General features: G+C 42.0%; 1 protein-coding gene across 1 annotated transcript in view; it reads right to left on the bottom strand.

Annotated features, from left to right (window-relative positions):
• Nucleotides 1-20,000, bottom strand: part of ttll10 (tubulin tyrosine ligase-like family, member 10) — a 32,583-nt gene extending 12,583 nt beyond the window's left edge. Inside the window, exons 1-9 of the mRNA XM_036532724.1 lie at nt 19,966-20,000; nt 16,797-16,938; nt 9,551-9,701; nt 7,448-7,654; nt 6,863-7,052; nt 4,820-4,962; nt 1,231-1,405; nt 487-605; nt 74-194 (exon numbers count right to left, since the gene is read on the bottom strand). Of these exons, the coding sequence (XP_036388617.1) occupies nt 74-194; nt 487-605; nt 1,231-1,405; nt 4,820-4,962; nt 6,863-7,052; nt 7,448-7,654; nt 9,551-9,701; nt 16,797-16,938; nt 19,966-20,000 (1,283 nt within the window). The remainder of the gene's footprint in view (nt 1-73; nt 195-486; nt 606-1,230; nt 1,406-4,819; nt 4,963-6,862; nt 7,053-7,447; nt 7,655-9,550; nt 9,702-16,796; nt 16,939-19,965) is intronic.
• Nucleotides 20,001-23,094: the final 3,094 nt, after the last annotated feature.

The following is a 23,094-nucleotide window of genomic DNA, read 5'->3' as shown; positions in this document are numbered from 1 at the left end:
CCCAGCGCCTCCCCTGTCACATGACCCCGTGCGTGTGGCTTTGCCGAGCGCCAGACGCCGCGCGTTTTCTCACCTGAGCCCGCGGCTGTGGTCCACCTTGCCGCTGACGCGGTCGTACTCCCTCAGGCTACACAGCAGCCCGATCTTGGTGGTCAGGACCTTGTTGTTGGGGATCTGGTACAGCAGCTGCTCTCCTGGATGAGTCAGCATGACAGATAAATAAAAGGTCATCTGTTTTACCTCAGGTCTTATTTATTTATTTTTTTTACTGGGAATAAGAATTCCAAAACGGTGAACCTAGCCATGTTAATTATTTCTGCATTCCTATTAAATCAATGTGTTACGTAACGATGTAAATAATCACAACAATATACTGTATGAAGTAAGTTTCTGATGTGCTTTTTGGTCTGTTTTAGTAAGAGACTTCATTGGTGCATTAATTGCAAACATATTTGACTTGCTTAAAGGCAGACTACAGCACAGTACCTTCCCTGAAATTGTAGTAGGCGCTTTTCGATTTGGTCTCACACCACTTTAGTTTATAGTCCTCTCTTGTCTTGTCATAGATACGTTGCCACCCCAGGCTCTCGCAATATGAAGCCACTCTAAATGAGAAAAGAACAATCACTATCACATTTAGCATTTCCAGGGAACAACAACTATATCCACCCACATAAAGCCCCTGCCTGGTACTAGCCTGTCACACTGATAGCAAAAGATTCTTAGTGTGGTGGAAGAAGACACCCTTATTCATGCGTGTGTGTTTATAGAGGGTGTTGTCCCAAGGACTATTTCTTATGTAATGTATCAAATATTCAGCAAAGAAAATCATGCTTTTGGAGAAATAACAGGTGTACAGTTTAGGTTGTTTTTTCCTCTGTAACTTTTGTACCTCAAACAAGAATGTGGTTTGGAGTTTAGTCATGGGGACTAAAAGACATGAGGAAAAACAAAACAGTATACCTCTCTTATATGACCAAGTGTGTTATCAAACCAAAGGCCTATTGGTGTAAATGTACATTTACTGAGTTAATTTTAGGGTTTGCTTAGTTGTTCATTAGTAAAGTAATAAATTGTATCAGTATCATTACAGGAAAAGCATGAAATAGCTCCTCTCACAAATTTATACATCAGCTTGGCAAAGGGCACTTGGTGCATGCCTGCTACAGTATATCGGCTGTAACAGAACAGTTCTCTTCAGTTTGTAATGATTGTTAAACGGCTGCTCACATGCCGGCCCCGTTCCCTCCCCCGATAAAGAAGAAGGGTCCAGGTCCTCTGGGATCATCTGGCCTCCGATCCCTGTCACACATCTGTAAGAGCAGCTCCCCTCTCGGGACCCTCAGTGGTGACCTCCTCCTGAGACCCCTCAAATACCGCTCGTCCAGGGACCGCCCTACTAAGACTAACATAGACACACACGTGCACACACACACACACACACACACACACACACACACACACACACACACACACACACACACACACACGCACACACACGCACACACGTACACACACACACGTACACACACGCACACACGCATGCACACACACACACACACACACACACACACACACACACACACACACACGTACACACACGCACGCGCACACGCGCACACACACACACACACACGTACACACGCGCACACACACACACACGCATGCACACACACACATGTGCATGCACAGGCATACACATACAAAACGCATATGCACACATGCATACACACATGCGCACACACACACACAAACAGACACAGGCAAGAGCATTCATCTAAATCTACTGATGTAGAAATAAGGATTTGCAATTTTGTTTTAGCAGGAATCCCTTTGAGATACTTTAAATAAATTATCATAGCTCCTGCTTCTGCTTTGAACTATCTGTGACCTGGGGGATCAGACTGATTGTAGTCAAAGCTGCCACAGTGCAGGGGTGTACTTTTACTCCTATTTGCATTCACATAGAGTATATCAGAATGGTCGTCTTCACCAATTGCTCTTTTTCTTTCTCTTTTTATAACAACGAACAATGCCTCCATTTCTATTCAATAGGAACAAAAACATGGTATAAGAGGGAAAAAATACACATATTGGGTCATTTTTCGACTCTCATGGCTGGGTTACAAGGGCGAGGCCTCCTTTGAAGGCAAGCCATAAAAACAGGAAACTTGAATTTGCCAAACTACATTTGAATGACAACCGGAAGCATGTCTCATAGTCAGATGAAATGGAAATTGAGTGTACTGGGACATGATCTTCTGATCTGTGTTTTGGCCTAAAAAAGACAAAGCTTATTTTGAAAAAGAACCCATTCCCACTGTGTAGCCCTTGGCTCAAACTTGGCTGAGAATGAGCATTCTGGCAGGACAACAATACAAAGTATTAAACCAAATCTACAAAGAAATGAAACAAATTTACAAATTAAATACACACAAAATAAAATTTCTCAAATCATCATCTCAATTTTCAGACATCAATCAAATCAAACGTGTGCTTTTTCCTCAGAAAAGCTCTTCAAAGGAAAACCAAAAGATTTTAAGGGTCTAGAGCAATTCTGCCAGGGTGAATGCTCAAAGTAACCCACCCAAGTGCCAGAGCCTCATAAAATACCATAGGAAGTGTCTTGTTAGTGCAATCTCTACCAATAGATTATTTACAAAATCCTACTCACACAGATGGGAATAAATGTGATCCTTGTTTTCGGGAATAAAATCCAGTATTTGTGAACAATGCGATATTGCTCTATGCACTGCTACTAAGACTGAAGTGTAAGATTAAGCAATAAGCAGAAAAAAATCCATGAAATTTTTATTTATAGCATGTTTTTGTTCCTATCTAAAAATATGGAGGCCACTGTATTGCAAAATAGTGTTTTTGAGAATTCAGAGATTTCAGAGGACATGACAGAAAGTGGACAAGCTTTCAGACACAATAAAAATCTACTGCTATTGTCAGCTTCGGCATAAATACACTGATTTTCTGACATTCTATGTCTATTTTCTCTGTTTCCCTGTCTAGCACTGTCTGTAGCATGTTTCAGATGTATGAGGAAGCAGGAAGTGAAGTTTTGGGAAATAATTTTTGATCTAAATTTCTTAACTGAAATTTAGAGTGAGAGTGCATCAAAATGGCAACCTTAAAACCTCCGCCAGATACAGCCACCTTTCTGTGGTAGAATGCTTTTGCGTAAGCTATCTCCCACACAGGGACATCTCTCTATAGACTGATATCACTGTGATATCAGTTGAAGAGCCTGACAAGTCAAATAGCTGCAGGAAAACGAACTTCTCTCCGTGCTCTTTTTTCTTGTGGTCTGGTAGCATCGGGCTTTAATCACTGACGCAGAGGAGCATTTGCTTGCCGTAATGACATTAATGATGCAGGTGAGCCACACTGGGAGGACCCAGATGACAAGCGCTTCAGTGAGGCGACACTGAAGGTGAAACATCACTGAAATAACCGGTATGCAGTGACATCGTGGAGGATCATGTTAAAAAGACACTTTCAAGAAAATCACTGGGGTGAGATGACAATCTTGTAGACCTACGCTCTTTGTTCAGATTATTTTTTACACTTGCTTGCGTCCAGTGGACAAAGGTCTTTGTTCTACTCATCTTCACAGAGGATTATGGGAAAACTGACAGCACATTGCAGATACAGTCCGACACAAGCCTGGAGAAACTTTATACAGCAGATTCACCTGACTTCAGCCCAGTGGTCCATAAAGGCCTGGAGGAATTTCAAACTCATCACATTAAGGCTAAAACCATTTACTCTCAATGTAATCCAGCTTTATTCATGTCATTTTATTCATCTGTTCATCAAAAGCAGCTGCGATTTTGACTGAAAATGATAATTTAGTATATATCTTAGAACTATGCTGCTGAAACGCGACCACTCACTCCTGGTTGTTTGAACCCGCGACTACATGGTGTGTTTGAGTTACACAAGATTATTCTCCATCCCACAAAAGGCTGGGAAATTTCAATGGATTTCCCCTGTTTACTCTGTGTCGCCCAGCCAGGACGACGTTGTCTTGGATGACGAATTGGTGTTGCCTCAAACAATTGGTCTTAACAGGTATAATTTGCACTCTGGCTGTCTAATTAGGGAGGTATTAGTCTTTGTTCATCTAGTGTTTAGTCTGATAAAAGGAAACTTTAGCCTCTATGTACTCAGCTGCTCAGAACGGAGATGGATGGGATGTGTTTTGCCAAGACCGTGGCTGCCAGCGCTCGTCCAGACTGTCTGTCGGACAGGCAGGGGAGCTGAGCCTGCAACTGGTTTGACTACAGGCTCCCTGTAGCGATCAATGCTGTTATCCACCCCATAGCTTTGACATGAAAAAGCTACCAGCACAGAATTACTGGGTTGCCTTCAACAACTTCCAATAATACATGGCATACATAAATTCCAAATTGACAGGACATCTCTTTTTTATTTTTTCCTTTTTTTTCTCTATTTTGTAACATAGTCTGGGGTTTTGCATCTTTGTTTCAACAAAATTTATTATAAAGGACTGTCAATTGTCAAAAAATTCCCTCACAGAAGCAATTAAGTAATGTGCTTTATATTAATGGCAATAAAGTTACTATTCATTCTTGAGCAGTTTGTCTGTCATAACACGATGCATATATCCGTCAATATACAAGTGTATTAAACAAGTCTCTGGATGTCTGCAGCATATATGTGATATGTCAACCTTCTGTACCGAACAACATAAAGAATTAAGTCTGTAAAATGATAATAGCTACTAACAATCCTGGTGGCATTTCAGATTAACAGACAGCTAATTATGTCTGTTCTCCAGACATACCTGGTCCACCTGCATTAGCCTGGATCAACTGAGACCCCTCCTCTTCCAGAGGAGAGTGATTCTCTTCAGCCACTTCACTCTCCTCCACTTCCTGTTTTTCATCCCTCACTTGATTCAGGTCTGATGTCACATCCTCTGCGTTGCTAGGGGCAGCAGCATCACAGCCTAAATTCTCTGTCATCTCCTGGTTCTTCTCGCTGCCGGACTGGATGCCTCCGCAGTCCGGCACCCCTTGCGTCCCCTGCTCCCCAGCCTCTCTCTGGCTGCTGGGCTCCTTCCTGCTCTCTGATGACATCACTGTCTGCTGGGCCAGATGGTCAGGGTTGAAAATGGATTTCCCGTTCCACCTGTCATCTAGCTCTCGCCATCTGTGAACTCTGCAGTGGCTGCAGAAACAAATAATTTATCATAGTTCGCGGTGATTTTATCATTCGAGATGTATCTCGTCTTAACGAGGGTTTAAAGTCAGGCAATAAAGATCCTACAGCTCCGACAGCTGATACTTATGTTTTACTTGTTTTATATAAAATGTGCATTAGTCATCTTGTAACAGTGTCCCTGCCTCAGACAAAATCTTTCTGTTTCTGTGTCAGCCTAAAACACAGACACTGAATCAATGCATCCAAAAATATTCTCACACATTGACTGGTCTAAGATAAAAAACTGGGACAAATATTCTGTAAATCTAAAAACAGTAACAGAGTACAAGCACAGAGTACAAAAAGCCATTTTTGCAGACAGAATAATAAACTCTAACCTTAGTGTCTGGAAGTGTTGCTGGAAAGCTGTAGGACCAGATGGGGTAAGTACCAACTTCACTTAAAGTTCTACCACCACCACCAAAAAAAGCTTTCTTGTTGCAGATGCATGCATTTAAAAAGCTCTCTGGAGGTCCAGATAAAGTTCCCCAGAGTCAAAAATGAAGGAGAGAGAAATCGACTGGCAGTATGTGTAACTCTTCACTCATATTGCCACAGACTTGTGGCAGTCATGTAGTCAAGTGAGTGTGGAACGTGCTAACTGGGAAAGTGCAAACAACTGCTGGTTGCCTGGGACACAGTTGCCTTGACAACTGTTGCTAATTGCAGATTGAATGTTAGAACAATGGTACTATAAGACACACACTTACAAAGGCAATGATTCCGTGTACATGCCAACCCCAACCTCCAAGTTTAAGGTCATTCAATATTAATGGCCATGAGGCTTGAGGTTTAAGCACCGTGGCAACATAAGAACAGAATGTCGATCCAAACTGATTAGTTTTTTAAGGTATTATGTGCAACAAAGCTATGAAGCTATATTGGGAAAGGGGAGGCCACATTCTTACTGTCATGTAAATGGAAACGTGGCCTTTTTTTGGGCAGAGTATCCGATTGTGTTTCTTTTGTTTGAGAGTGCTAAGCATGTGCTATCAGGTTCAACAAACCACAATCCTCACAGCACTTGACAGCAACATCCGTAATTACTGCCAAGGGATTAAGTCCCTTCCAAACAACAAAAACATTGATCAAATTCAATGCTTTTGTTTTTTTTGGCCTGATGCAATCATTGTGCAAACCCGTTGCCAAGCTTTGCCAGGGGTGTATAAGGTAGGACCCTTAATTAAAAATTCTAATTCTAACAACCCTATGTTTATCTCTTGCTGGTTGAACACATGAACTGTAACTACGCTGCAGGTAGGACTCCTCTACATCTGTATTTGTGAATGGGAGACAGTATGGATGCTCTTACAGTACAAATCCAGCACACTACTCAGGTCAGGATTGGTTCCTGACTACCCTCACAGTGCTAGCAAATGAAGTAAAGATCAGACTTCATACCTCCGGTGATGACGCTTTTCATGGTTTCTGCACAATGCACACGCCATTAAGAAACCTACGTAACATATGAATGTCAAGCTAACATCCTGCACAGGGAACCTAAGTTCCGTCATCAAACAGTTAGACAAACAGGCAACAACACAAAGGACTGCAACGGTCATCAGAGCCACACCAATGGCATGAGCAGGCGATACGGATAAGCGGACAGGCGGTCTGGACTTACCTGACGCAGATTCCCGCCAGCCAGGTCTCGATGGATTTGAAGTGGTAGCGCATGTTTCCGTAGGAAGTGGAGACAAACTGGTAGGACTCGAACTCCTGGACCGTCCCCCTGTTCCAGCGGGCGCCCACGGTCTTCTCACCCTCCCCCAGCCACACCTCCACGTGAACTATGTCATGGATCTGCCTCTTCTCTGACACAGCAACACAGCAGAGTTAAACGCCACACTGTCGTCTTTGCTTGAGGTAAAACAACAAATCTACATGTAATAAACAGGACATCATGTTTAAGAAATGTCCTGTTCATAGTATTGCATGTCATATTTTTCCAATTTCAGTCAGCTTGGCAGCAGTGTAGCATAGTGGTTAAGGAGCAGGACTTGTAACCGAAAGGTTGCCAGTTCGATTCCCTGCTGGGGCACTGCTGCTGAGACTGACTCAAGAGCCTTGCTTCTTTCCACAGTTCCATTTCATTACAACCCTCTCTGTATCAACTAAAATGACCATAAGCTAGAATTTGGCACTGAACTTTTTCATTGAAGCCTGTCATACATTAAAAATGGCAGAGAGAAGAGTCATTGTGACTGACTGTTTGGGTTGAAGTATGTCCCGGAGACGAAGACGAGGTCTCCCGGTCTCATGTTGTCTGCCCTGTCCAGGGTGATGGGCAGGGTGTCGTACTGGTAGGCCTGGTTCCCAGGTCCCAGAACGAAGCCAAAGTCCTCCTTCAGGTCCCTCATGGCCCTGCGCACCAATCCGCAGCAGTCCAGGAACAGGGGAGACTCATACTCTGCAGCTGAGAGAGAGCGCTGTCATTTATTTGGCTAATGGAGAACAGGAAAGCATACAGAGGACAACTGATCTGATTTTGTGAATCATGCTATAAAATGTCATTACACTGAATACAGTAGGCAGTGGTGTTAATATCGGATATGTGGCTGTCTGACTGGTGCGAATATTGCAGAGCATGTATTTACCTGTTTCATATATCAGTCATAACTAATGAGTGGAAGCTATGTCCGCAACCCCTGGCTGAGTCATTTCAGTCCACAGCTTTGTGACTCCTACTGCCAATTATCTGATGCTGCCGAGATGCCAGTATAAATGTTCTCTGCATTTGTTTAATTTGGCTTCCCTGGCCCCTCCCTCATTTCTACTTTCTAATTGGCTGCATTTAATGAGAGGGTTTGGCATTGGCTGGCCTCTTTTCTGACCTATGGTGAGACACATGCTTGTTCAGATATGCTGCTGATGGACTGGATCCATTTTCAAGGGTGGGGTCAGCTCTACACAGTGGTGTACAACCAGTTCATGCTAGTCTAGTGCAAGGTTTTTCATATTTACAACAGCTTCCTGACTGAAATGTGCATACTGTATTTTCTGAGGGGTTAAAAGCTGTTGGAAAAGAGAAAAATCCTTCTTATATCAACAGGCCGTGAACAACCAGAAAAAGATTCATGAATTAAAATAAATTACTGAGCGCAAACACCCAAACAAAACAGCTTAGACTAGAATATTACTAGAACTATACTACACTACACTAGACTTTACTTTTTTAGAATTTCTACACTAGAATTCACATTGGAACCTGACAACAAACACAGTGTAGTTTTCAAAGTGAAATTCTTACCTTGGGTGAACAAAACGAAGTACAGTGCTTCTCAGACCATGGCAGGGCTTATAACTATGAAACTAGTTTACAGAATAACCTCTTGCTGTATTTTGCCACAACAGAAACACCTGTGATTTGCAAGCATGCTTAGGTCATACAGCAGACAACCAATAATTAAACTGCGCTTCATGCAAACGGTGTATGCTGTACACAGTCTACAAAATCTACCCGATGAGAAATCCTACCCAATGAAATGATCATGTTTAAAACCCTCGTTCCCTGCCTTTCACAGGCAGTAAATTATACACCTGAATGCTCCTACTCTAATACCAGAAATGAACAATACCAGAATAAGTAATTCTCACCGTGTTAATCTGGGCAATTTTGTTCAGCCGAAAAATGTAATGACTTCCAGTGGACAGAATCAATTATTAGAAGTTCAGAACTTGAGGAAAAATTACAACTTTACTGTGACTTTTTGTTCTGCATGAAACCCTTGTTATTTCTTTTTGTTTTACAACATGAAATGTGCTAATGTTTTAAATACTCTGTAGGGGATAAAAGATTTATTCAACAAACTAACTGGAAATTAACAAAAAAAAAGTAAGCATGACCCTGGAGGTACCGTTATGTTAATCAATAACTAATAATTATTAATAATTCAGTTCAAGTATATCTGAAACATCACATTAGCTGTATAGTTTGACCTTTGATGCACCTACTTTGGGCTACCTGAATTGTACATGTCAGCCTATGAGGTTTGCACAACTCAGCACTACACCTTTCAGAGACTGCAGTCAGCACAGTATTGCATTGACTTATATTATGCTGTAATGTTGTGCATTATACACATGGCTGGGGCTATGGGGGTGCGTAGGGGTGCACTGCACCCCCAGACAGACCTCAGTGCACCACCAGTTGTCTACTTATATCCGACATTTTGCGCCCCCTCTGGTGGATTGCAAGTGCACCCCTCTGTATTTTCTCTGGGAGCCGAGTCTGACTATACCATAGATCACAGCCTTTCCTTTTGCAAGTGTGCTTGATTGGGTAACTACGTGACGAGTCACGTGACATTACTTCCTGGCTGGTGGTACTTCCTGCTGTAGGGGATGCCCGTGTAGCTCTTGACCTGCTGCAGGAACTTCATGCGCAGGGCCCACCTCTGCTCCGGGTCACGCAGCCTCTTCCGAGCCTCCTCTCCCATCAGCCTCAGCACCCGGAGCTTCTCCTGAACCCAACACACATGCTCAACGTCAGGTACGTCTTGGAAAAGTAAACACTCGCATTATACATGCAGAGAAATGCAAGATGCAAGAAATGATGGAAGATATTTTTCAAGTCGTTATTTCAAGATATTTGTTGGAAGATTATTTTCCAGACAAGTGGGTGTTATGCCAAGAAAAAACCTGCAATGCACTTTGTCCAAAACTATATGTGGTCAATAAAACCAAACCCCAGTGCATTCAGGGGAACTATTCTACATTATGTAGTTGTTTTCTGGTGGGAACACCCTACGAAATATAGGGGATGTGGAATCCCTTGGGACACAGCCCAAAGCTATTTATTCAAAGGACGATATCTAGTGTCTTAGTTCAAAAGTCTTCTGGGCATTGTGCATATTGTACACCGAGTTGAAGGCAGGGTACAAATAGAAGGCAACATTATAAAAACTTTCCTGTGCATCAAAAAAACATCCTGTATCTTACTAGCACAGGAGTGGAATGATCTAGGTATTGTTATGCATGATTATGTTGCTATGTTAACACTTCCTTTTTGATCCTCTCCATTAAAATATGTGGATTGTCTGGTCTTTTGGCTCTGTGCCTCTCTTGGCCCAGGTGAGGTCCATTAATGTTTCCTCCCTCACGTTGACCAAAGATGCCCCGCCCTGATCCAAAGCACTGATTACCCTTAATCTCACCCCCACGTTCCCCGCCCGCACATCTCTTTTAGTGTGGAGGGTTGTTTTTCCTCATTCACATAGGTAGGCCTATTATTTTCAGTTGGCTCTCTGAGAGTGAGTGCAAGATTATACCAAATTTGAGAGGTGTCTCATTTCTTTTAAAATAAGCTGAAAAAAGTGTTAGCATATATTTGTCTGTCAAGACATGAGCCTTTAAGCTCTTTGAATACCCCTCTCTCCCAGACAGCAGAAAGCCCCTGCAATCATTAGTTTTGCCGACAGTAAGGCCAGGAATTATAAATGCAGCACATTGATGGACTATACAGTGCTATTCTTGTTGTTTTGTTGAAAAATAAAACTCATCTTCAGCTTTCTGAGATGAAAGGCACCTGCATTATGGAGTTTTTGGAAAGGTATGCTGTTGTGAAGATTGTTGCTTTACAGGAATATATTGCAAATATTACCAGAAGTCTTCTGAACAAGTAGACACAGGTTGACTGCATAAGACAAACAGCAAGTTAGTGTATATGCTCATATATCATGTCATAACTGATAACAAGGCAATTTTGTTCATGGATTAAACTGCTTTGTAGGTTCTGGTACCACCAAACTAAATGTGTGTATAGAATATTTGCCTTGGAGAATGAAAGTGGCTTGTTTGCTTTTAATAGCTTGAAGTTTGTTAGATGAATATAGATAACCAAGAAGCACCCATATGAACTCCTGTATGAGTGTATGAGATTGGGAAATTCAAACAAGCTATGTTAGTGCTTAATACTAGGCAAAATGACTTTTAAGCCAGCAATTTTGTGATAATATACCACTTTCAGATTTCTCCCAGAGTGGGAGCTATGGGAACAAGCTTATTCCATAGCCATCTTGTTACCTGACTTGGTGTTTACATGTTTGTGCTTACGGGCAGTGTGGGTAGGGTGCGTCAGAGAATCGTTCCCCTCACATTGTCTCTTTGACACCTTTCCTCTGCACTAGTAAAGCAACTGTGTCCTGAGGTGTCTTATGACCAAGCTCTCCCACACTGCTCACTGCAGTCATGGGGAGACCCCTTGACAAAATATCGGGGCTAGCCTAAAGGAGGGAGTTGAGTTACTGAGGGAAGAAAAGCCTCACCAATGGTCTTGTCACAGCACACTCATTAGTCTTGTCATAATCTTACAAAGTTACTGAGGGCAGGGAACTCTGAGAATGAAAAGATATCCATGCATGGGAAAAATGATGTCTCATATGTTGCGCTTTTCTTACGGGGAGATGTCAGTGGGAATGGTCACATGACACTACGTGCTCCTCTTGACCCCAATGGTGAGAAATCAGAAAACAGCAGATCAGAGCTGCTCCTTCACCTCTTGGATATGTACAACGATGTGCACACAGAAAAATAATGCCCATTTGAATCACACTGGACCAAAATTTAGAAAATGTCTTTACAAACACTCAGGAAGACTGCTGTGATTCCACTGAGATAAGAAAGGCACATGGTATCATCTCAAACAATGCATTTTGCCAGAGACGGGCAAATAGGGTTTCTTTCAGTCCACACCCCTCAGCACTAAATGTCAATGTCAAGGCTCTTTTGATGTCTGATATGTGCAATTGATTGCCATTTATGGCCCAGCTACACAAAGATCCTGCGGTAATCCATGGTAATTCTTCCACTGTACTAACCATAAACATTAGCTAACTGATTCACCATGATTTTCCCTTAAACTGTGGGAGGTGGTTTTATTAAACAGTAGGAATTTATTAAACTGACAGGGTAGGAGGAAGATGATTCATTTTTTGCACAGCACTTTTTGTTTCCCTCAATTTTCCCTGCAGCTCTCTGATTAATGTTAGCACTCATTGTGACTGTCTGTGGTCTGCAATCTGGAGTTTCACTCTGAGCACTGATCCCTCTGAATGGGCTCCCTCTGTCAGTGTGTGAGGGGACTGCATGATCCCGGCTGGCATGCCACAGCTGCTAAGGCGCACCGCCCGGCTCTCAGCAACTGGCTTCCCGTCGATGACTAACCCAGTTGAACTTCACCCACATGCCACAGGAATCCAGTTGGACAGCTGCTGAGCGTGCATGGACCAGCACTGGAATCCTCCACGGGCTTCTGGCTGTGTGAAATCACTCCTTGATGTCACGCGCTGAAAAGATAGACATCACCGAGGCCTTTCCTCCCTACCACCTTCCCCGGCCTTGGCAGAAACTCTTAAATCTTCACTCCTATCGAGTTCAATACTGTAAATAGCGCAGCATGATTTCACAGCGTGAGTGTGTGTATGTGTGTGTCTGTATATGCACAGACACTTGAGACTGTGTGATAGAGGACTGTTTTCACTGATCTCCCTCCATTTAAAGTGAAAAAATGGAGTCCTTGCTCTAACCCCGACAGCCAGGCCAGTTTGGCACTGATTTTTGGAGAGACACAGAAGGGTTTTGGCTGCAGAATTGGACCTCAGGGGTAATTCAGGTATTCAAAAACGTGCTCTGTTCACAGGTAACCTGATCTGCTTCTCATAGAGTGCAGTCTTTCTGGTAGGCCCACTGCAGGACCACAAGACCATAATAACCAGATGAGTAGCATAACTGGCATGGGGGAACAAATACAACTATTGACATGCCACCAGTGAGATGCAGATTGTGTACTTTGTACTCAGACTGCTTTCAACTACAATAAAGCCAGCATCTGACATCTAGTTATACATACGTAAGCAATATCCTTTGATAAATTATAATCATTCATAGGTAATTCATAAAACATGGACAGAAATAAAAAAACATAATATAGTTTATTAACTATCAGTGGGAAATTATATAATTATATGTTTCTTACTGTTTCTTACTGTTTCTTAATAAATAACACATTTAAAACAGAATTAATCATCAAAATAACATCATTAAAATAGCAAGACAGGCAAGTGAGTTTTAACAGAATTTTTTTATTTGAAGATTTTTGAATACATTACCTCCATATCACACATTTTCAGTTTCACTTTACCTTTAGTCACCTAGCTGGTCTGGACAAGTAGCAGATTTATGCACCTATGCTTCAATACCTGCTTGAATGAAAAGGTCTGACTAGGTAACATTCAGTGGACTGCCGAGCATTGCCTGATACTGGCTTTGTTCCCATGTGGAATTCAGTAACCATGACAACACCAAGGGCTCACTCTAAGACCCTCTCTTTGTAGAGAGAGCCAGATAATGATTTATTGAGAATAGTGCTTCCTTTTTCAAAAAGTAAGCACCACTATAATTAATACTCATCTGACTTTATTAATGTATTCTTTTGGCCTTTATTCTTGTATTCTGAGTCATTCTAAGTTGGTTTAAAATTAACTGCACCTTGTAATCTTGTAACAGATTATGAATAAAAGTTAATGTCAAAAAACTTTTGAGCAGCTGCAGTTCAATAAAAATAGCTTGTGTTAAAAATTGGCCCAAGTTTATCGCTGCAGAAGAACATTTTTGAAGGATGTGGCACAATGTTCACGAATGAGAAGTCCAACCTTTGTTTCCTCTCAATGATAACACAACAAGAATGTGAAGAATGTGTTTTTTAGTTGCATGCATTGTCTACACACATACAGTGCTAACTATATGTTTTATATGTTTATAAATAAAGCAAGGAAGCACATAAAGGTAAAACATGACCAAAACAAACACTTAAACCACAGCACACATCATGACAACCATTTTTTCCAAATATACATCCGTTTTCACCAGTGCACAGTAAAGTGATAAACTGTAACTACAGGGAAAAAAAAAACAATTTAAGGAAAAGGCTGTTTTCCCATGTGTACCTCCCTTTAATGCTTTCCATGGTAGGTTTGTACGGACTGGTTGTAAATACTTTTCTTTTCAGGGGTAAACTCTGACAGCAGGCACATGGGAGAGCACTGTAAATATCCCAATCTTCCAGCACATGGTCCATAGTTCATTTAGTCATATCTTTAGCATAACCGTCATGTGGATGACCAGAACAACTCAAACTGCATGCACCTGCATTGCATAGCTATAAAGGTACGCACACTGTCGCTGATACCTCTTGCCTGCCAGCCGTATAGGCCAATTACGGAATATGCAGTGCAGAGAAAGAGAGAGAAACTGAGGAGGGCACGCCTTGCGATGGACGGCATTACCAGGCAGTATTAGACACAAATAGCTAGATCTAACCATGTCTGGTAAGACGCCAATCAGCAGGCTTGGTCACATTCAAAGGAGTTGGGTGGGGGATGTTCTGTGACCTTTGACCTACACCTAGAGGTAAGACAGGAGGGGAGAGAAAGAGAAAGAAGAGCAAGAGGTTTTTTTTAAAGCTTGTTTAAGTTACAATAGATAGTATATTTACAATGTCTATTTAGATGAATATTGCTTAATAAGTTTACTTTCTTCATAGTTACGTATTACATTAAAATTTAGAGTATCGGCAGTTGATTCATTTAACAGATAACCATTTTTCTATCTAAAAATAGAGCTATTTTAATCTGTATGATACATTAGCAAGGATAAGCATGACACTCTGTTATCAATGATAAATTAAATAATTATTTCCAAAACAGTGCTGGTTGTCTATGTCTGGCAGTGAAATCAGTAAAAAAACTTAAAAAAGCAACAACAACAAAACCAAGAACAAAAAAAACAGCATTTACAACATTATAAGTACAGTACAGAGTGACATGCACAACGTAAAAGCAAGCAGGTTAGGTTGCGCCAGAGTGTCCCAGCCCTTCCCTTGCCGGGACACAGGGCGTGGACTTCTGTCTCATAAAGTTCTATGATGTCACTTTATTAGCTAACTGGCACGGTGCTCTTCCATTTACGTAAGACGCACTTAATGAAACACTGCCTAAGTACATAAAGGTGTGACAGTTAAATATTCAATAGAGGGCTGCGAGGAACTCCTTGGGCAAACATTGCAACAGACATACCACTAGTTTGCAAGTGTCTCTGCCTTAAGATTACAGTGAATGATTTAGACCAATATCCCTCAATGTTCCATCCAAGCATACACAAATGCGACATGCTGTACAGAATTTAACATCTTTCCTATTTAAAACAACGTTACATGTACAAAACTCTCTGTGTGAAATTATTGTAATCCAGGGTTTAAAAAACTACACGTCAATCAATGTTCAGTGCCGGTTAAAAAAAACAACCTCCTGTTGCCTTCCTTCAATTGTGTAAGACCGGACAACTGTCCATCAGGAACTGTGAAAAAGAGAGAGGGGGGGTTGGGGAGGAGTCAAGCATGACGCCGTGTCTATTTTTAGAACTTTGAGCAGAGCTAATGTGTGCTCAGGTGTCAGTTGCAGGATGCACCACACAGGTGAGGTAAATTGAACAACCACACACTCTGTGATGGGAGAGGGAAACAGGAAGTTGTCACTACCGTACTCAGCTTCCCCAATAACAACTTGCAGTGACAGGCAGCAGGCAACAAGCAGGATGAGACACAGTATGCCAATGAAAGGGACAGGTAAACAAATTACACGCAAGTCCATGGAGGAATGCCTGACCGCGCACTCTCTCTTTTTGATCACATCATTCAAACTAGCACGAGGACAAGACAAATGGCAGTATCTCTGATATCCTATCTGATATATTAAATATGAGTTTCAGTTCTATGTGGTTTTAGGTTAGAATGGTCTTGTTAAGATATCCGTCAAACAACTTGCTCCTCAGTTTTTAACAATCACTCTTTTTTATGTCCTTTTGGGCTTTAGTTCCTTTAAGAGTTACATGTGGGCATATATGGGCAAATACGCTGAAAGAATTGATAATTAAGAATTGAGTTAAGGGATCTAATTTAGCACTCAGCAAGAACAAAAACCCAGAATGAACAGAATTCTCAGTTCACTAGGGCCCAGATCCACTTTCTTACCAACAGAAATGCACCAGTTGTAGTTTAAAGAACAACATGAAAGAAGAACCCCCACTACCACTGGAGCTCCTGGACTGTACAGTACAGCACTGGGAAACAATAGAAGAACACAGTCCAGAGTGTTGTGCCACACTACGCCTGTTTCCAAGGAGACAAGTCCTTGGGGAGGCATCCTATTGGCTGTGTTTTATTAAGCAGACAGAACGGCAGATGCCCTGACTACTTTGCAATTTACAATCAAACACCTACAATAACAGCAGGACTACTGATAAATATTGCACAGGCAATAATAATTGAGGCCGTGGTTATGAAATGCCAAAAATACAGATTTCACACTTAGGTTTAATGCAGAATATGCAAGACTGGCCAGAGGAGCCCATAGTGAGTTCACTCCAGTGCTAACTACATTAGTTTATGAATGACATGCAAAGTCCTGCTCTCGCCTGACTGAAGCAGCAAATTAAACGTTAACCTGTCCGAGCCCTTTGAAAATGAAGAGGAGGAGCTGTGTGCAGCAAGCAGCTGACGTCACTGTGTCGGTGACAGGGTCACACCTGACCCGTGACAGGTGCTCCAGGTAAACACAGGTCAGATGCGGAGTCTCTCGCTGCCCGTAGGCCGCCCGGCGAACATCGTTACCAGACAGTGTTAGATCACGGATGTACAGTCCAGCACTGTCAGGTAAGATGTACACAGGGAGCCAGTTCAATGGAGACCAGTGTAGACCGAGCCGAAGCAACTGCAGCCTCTGTGACACACCCCTGCATAGCTCACATATACATGAGTAAACGCTGACAAAAACGAAGGAGACTCCCTAATTACCCTGCCGTCTTTGCTTCAGGGCCGCTAAAGCACACGCAGAAATGGTTTATTCTGCCGTTTTGCATCGAGCTGCATTAAGCTGTGCATGCATTGTGTTGGGCTGAGCGGCCTTGTGCCAGGCTGTCCCCTGAAGCCTGTGGAGGGCCATCATCATCATTACCAGGCAGTATTAGAGAGAACAATGCCATCCAATGCTGCCTCGTAAGATGGAGACAACCGACCAATCATCCCAAAGAATAAAAGTGAGAGGAAAACCAATTGGTTGCGCAAAATAGAGAGAATTTTCATCCACTTAAACAAATCATGAATACACCTTGTTTGAAATGCTTTAGTGACTAAAATGGTTATTTTATATATAAAAAATATGTTAACATTTTGTATGAATATGCATGGCAATAAACTACAAACACAATAATAAAAGTCAAAATGTTTGCACTGAAGATGAGGTACAGTGAATGTATAATTTTCAAGACCTAATCCTACAGTCTTCAAATGAATGTCCCTCCCTGTACACTATGTCTGTGGTGCCAGAAAAGATGCAGTTAGGGTGAAGCATTCTGATAACAGTAAAAACAAACAAGCATGTGATCCATCTGCAAAGCACAAACAGCACAAACCCACGGTCATGTCTGGAGAAGTAAACACATCAGAAACAGAATCTGAATTTCATCCGTGTGTTTATAGCCTTGTTTCCAAACAACATTCCTAATTTCTAATATATCTAATTTTCTGATATCTAACATAACTACTAAATAAAATTATTTAACCAAAAACACTAAAACAAAAGCAACGCATGCCTTCCTCATTCACACTGTGATAAAGTGATAAAGTGATACAGAGGCACAACAAAGAAAGAAGCACTACACATTAGACCTGACGCAATATCAGGGATATCTTTCATCCCCTTAAACTCATAATGAATCCATTTCTTTACTCATCTGTAGCCATTAAAGCACTCCCTTCCCTCCCGCCACCCTTACTGCACCAACTATTTCCGGAATAACCTCCTGTTTTCAAAAGGGAGGATGAGAGGGGAAAAACCTTGTTATAAAATAGCGGCCTGCAACACCTGTCTCAATAAGTCACCTGGCCTACGGGTGAGGAAAAAAAAAAATACTGTATACAAATACAGCAGGCTACGCTACGGGCATGATGATTAAAATAGCTCCTGCACAGCGGGGACACACAGCATATGCGTGACTCTCTCTTTGTTCTGGTTGTGATGTGGGCTGTACAGTCACAGCATAGTGGGCTACAGACTCGGTCTGTTAATTATTGCCCAAACCTGTTCTGACTGGTCTCTTTTTATGACATGGGAGGCTAGGCTGGGGTGGCAGCCATTACTACAAAAGGCGGTGGTTATAAATTTTAGACACTGCACTTTTCAGCTCGATCCTCCACCATTTCTAGCGTCACAGGCCTCATGACACAAAGTGGAGTCCTGACACTCCATGTTATATAGAACTAACATGGCCTCATTAAAAATAAATGAAAATAATATTTCAAAAAATCAAAATTGTTTCATTGACAACAGCGATTCATTTTACAGTAGCATATAAATGCTATTCGGATAAGAGTTGTTCAACAAAGAAAACATTCAGACCCTCTTTCGATCCAAACACAGTACATTTAATTTTTGATTTAAGAAGTGTTTTTTGAGTGTTATGTATTTTCTACTTACTCCCATGATCAACAAACTCATGACAAGAATCAAAATCATTTCCTAAAGCTAAGGCTAGCATGCTGTGCAGTTACAAAGACTAAATAAAGAGCAGCATATATATCGAATTATCAAATGATCTCCCCTTAAAATATACAAAACGTCTTTTCATAACTTTGCAACTCACTGCTGTAGGTTTGTGGTGTGATGAAGGCTACCAGGAATGCTGGCCTAAACTATCCAGTGAGTGAGCCCAGTGAACTGAGGGTCACTTCAACACCCAGAGTTTACTGAATAACCTTTGCTGTTCACAGGTGTTCAGCTTTACAGATCACACTGTGTGCCAGCACTTAAGTGCTATAACTTACCCATTCCATAAATAACATTTGGGCCATACTGTACATATTTCAGAAACCTCAAACATGTTAAGTAATTGATTGTTAACACACAAATTATGTCTAAATTGATTCTGAAAAACAGGAAGTCGCTTGCTGAATTATGTCCAGAAGATCAAAATTATGTCTAACCAGCATGCAATGCAGTGCAACCAACGTTTCTGTTTCTTTTGAATCAACTTTAAAATGGACTACTAACAGCACATAAGTCAGGACAGAAAAGCAAACCTCAAAGTGAGTGTATAGGGTGGGGGAGGTAGTGGGTTTCAAGAGTCATGCAAGAAATCAAACTCAGGGAGAGGCTGAAAGAGTGAGAGAGAGAGAGAGAGAGAGAGAGCGAGAGCGCGAGAGGGAGAGAGAGAGAAAAGGAGAGAGAGCAAAAGGGAGAGGCTGAGAATGAGAGCTGACAGAGCACCTGTAACCTTACCGTTGTGAAAAGGACTCAAGTAAAGAATGTAACAAAAAAAAGTGAGTGCAGGGGGAAAAAAAAAAAAGAAAAAAAAAATCTCAAATTTCCAGCAAGTGCCTGAGAACGCTCCTGCTTCCTCTCAGTCAGTCAGGACCTGTGAAACGCAAAACCCAAGCAGACCAGCTCTCCCAGACTGCTGCCTCCTTTTAGTTAATCATCAGCATTATAAACCAGTGCTGCAGGCCTACTCAGTGACTGAGAGAGAGAGAGGGAGAGCGAGAGAGAGAGAGAGAGAGAAAGAGAGAGAGGAAAAATAAGAATGAATATAAAAGGAGACAGAGTGACAGAGAGAGAAAAAAGAGGAACTAACCCATGGCGCCTCCCTTTGTCGAGAGCACTCTGGCTGAGGTATTACCTGAACTTGGTGCTCTCTCCAATGGTGTTTCTCATACTCACTCTCCTCTTTCACCTGAGTGTCTGGGTGGTGTTTTGCTTGCTAATTCTCCTCCTAAGTGGAGCTGGACTCCTTGTGTGGCGGTGGTTTTTTTTTCCCCCCCTGCTCTTCCCTGAACTGTGAGCATGGCGCTATCGAGTGACCCTGCCCTCCTCGCAGGAACGGGGAAGCCCTGAAAGGAGCGACCTGTGGGCTAAACCGGGCTGCACCTCAATCAATAGCTGGCGACTGTGTCAAGAACAAAGCGGCAGAAACCCTAAACCTGGTCTCGAGCTGCTGGAACTTATCTCACGCACATTAATTGGACCCACTTGGCCACACAGTGCTCCTTGTTTTGGGGTTAGTTTTTTTTTTATTATTATTATTCCATTATTTCAAGTTATTCTTTCCTATCCCCATTTTTAAATTTACTTCATGTGGGATCATTTTTTTTTTTTTGCTTTAAAACATTTGGTCCTTTTTGATCACTACCATAGTATTTCCCTTATTCCTTTCTCTTTCTGATTTGACTATGTCGTCTGGGTGGATATGCGGTGGCTAATTTGCATGGGAGAAATTTGAATATTAAAAATGATAAATTCCACACATTCTCCATTTGGAGACGTTGGTAAAGAACTACACATTTGAAATTGACGTATGAAAAGACTACCGGTTCTTTCATCTTTCGAGATGGTAAAGACGTCCCTGTACAAACTGACTGCTTTTACAGCCCTTTGTGTTTTTCTCAACCTCACTTGATGCAAGGCCAGAGATACTTCCCTCTTTTTTCAGTCCTTCATCACGTAACAATTATCCATAAATAATTAATGGTACATTAAACACTTCCTAAAGATCCATCTGGTTTTTAAAAATTTGACTACTGTGTGTGCAATTCATTTCAAAACGAAACAGAGCAGGAACTAGGGTGCTTAGTCATACTGATAAAATGGCTGTCCTTAACTACACAAACCCAATCCATGTACTTCCTTGACCTCTAACCCCAAAGCTGTAATTAAAGCTGCGTTTCCCTCTCACTGACCTCCGATGGGAAAGAGCCCAGCGGTGAACTAGCGCACAGATTCTCTCAGCTTCTGCAGAGCTACCCTGGGTAGCCTTTTATTTTCTCGAGCGCTAAAGGCATTATTAGTATAAAAACTACAGACCCCTGGACTCATTATCATATATCCGATGCCAAAAAAGGTGCTTTATTGATAAAATAATGTGTTAAATCCTCATTAGTCTTCATTTTGTAAAAGGTAAAATGAAACAAAATGTTTTCACTTCTTTCTCCCTCCACCAATCAAAATCGGCCACCTCACTGTTCATGTGTGCCTTTGGGAAGACATCTTCACAAACATTTTACCCCTACCTTTAACAAACTCGCATCAAACACCACACATGTTCTCCCAAGTGTCACATGCCAATAACCCCCAGTAACTCCAGGGTTAAAACTCACAACGCAACTGTTCTTTAAAAACATAACAACCTGCAAGACTCTCAATGGCCACCAGAACGGGGGGGGGGGGGGGGGGGGGGGTAAAATGGACGAGCAGACATTTTACTTCAGACTTACAACAGCGGCTTAACACAAACTCATCTTCTTTCACTTCAAAGAGCAGGAAAACAGAGCTTATTCTGTCTAACTCCTTTCAAATCATGCCCAAAGAAACAAGCAAGGACAGGCCTGTCCGAAGTATCTTTGTAATTGTCGACTTTTAAAGACGTGAAGCGCAGAGGTAAAAGACGAAACAAGATGAAGTGAGGGAAGCTTTCATTCAACAGGTCACTTTGCATAAATAACCATATTTAAAAAACACACTAAACTGTGCTCCACTGAGCACATCCCAATGTAATGCACTTATCAGGTTCTACCATTTAGCAAATATTTTCCTTTTCATAAAGCTGTTAAAAAATTGTAACTTATCAGATATTTAAGTGTTTACACATAACATCTATCTAGCTGCCAGTCTTTCTGAAAAACTGAGAATTCAGTTACGTGACTTAAGCTTACGTTTAACATATGCTACTTGAAATTGTTCTGTTTTAATCATTTGACCAAAAAGAAATAACCTAGGTTCCCCTCTTTAGACTCTTTGACAAGTGTGGCTGTTTGCCTCTACCTGCCCCAACTGGTCTATCCAGTCAAAGAATGAACGTTTGCAACTATTGTTTGCCCTTATCCTTTTTTCTTTCTGTTCCAAAAGATCAAAATCCGATATGAATTTTGGAACATTTCCAAAGGAGGCTCCGAACAGCCCTGAAACCGTGAGCACCGTCCAAGAGCTAAAGGATTCGCTCAACGACTCTGTTTGTTCTCCATACATTTCGATATTCGACTTACATTTTTAAATTGAACAACAGCACCGGCACAGCAACTCTACCTGTAAATCACAACTTGGCGAGCGGCGGACACAGAGGAACAGAAAAAAACTGATATAAAAACAGAAATTTAAGTTTTAAAAAGAAAAAAATCAAAAGAAAACAAACACCCAAAAAAAGAAAAAAAACATTTTGCGTTAGTAAGTTACCCCTAATGTTCCCCGGAGCCATCAGGCAGCCTGAAGCCGTGGACAAGAGGCACCATTGTGTGCGGGTCACAGAGAAACCCGTCTTCCTCTTCCCTCTTCTTGCTGAAGGACGCATGACTTCGTGCATGCCTGCGTAAACTTCAGAGATTGTAGTTTTGAGGCAGGGGTCGATCTGTAGGGCTACCCAACCAGGAGGCGAATGAAGCGACGACAAAGACTAGACAGGTTGAAGATGGAGCGACTCTCAGCGCTGAAGAAGACATCCGTCTGCCAAGAGCTGGCGGCGCTGCAACCTGGTTAAGCTCTTAATGCGAAGAGACGGAATTTGTAAAGGGCTTGGTTTACATGTATCCCTCAAGGCCCTCCCCACACAGGTGTAATTTTCCCATTGCAGCCAATCTCTTTAGCCTCTGGCACAGGCGGGTGTGTCTTCAGCCCCACAATAGGCCAGTCCAGCAATCAGGTCCACTCCCCCCATCTCAGGTACTTGTGTGACTGTTTATGATGTCAGCTTTACCTTCCGTGAGAATGACTTCCACCCCCACCACGCCTGGACCCCCGCCCCCTTCCCGCCACCACCACC

Source organism: Megalops cyprinoides, chromosome 7 (assembly GCF_013368585.1).
Source record: "Megalops cyprinoides isolate fMegCyp1 chromosome 7, fMegCyp1.pri, whole genome shotgun sequence".
NCBI lineage: Eukaryota > Metazoa > Chordata > Actinopteri > Elopiformes > Megalopidae > Megalops > Megalops cyprinoides.
Note: the sequence above shows the minus strand (reverse complement) of the source record. Positions and strands in the feature narration are given on the sequence as shown.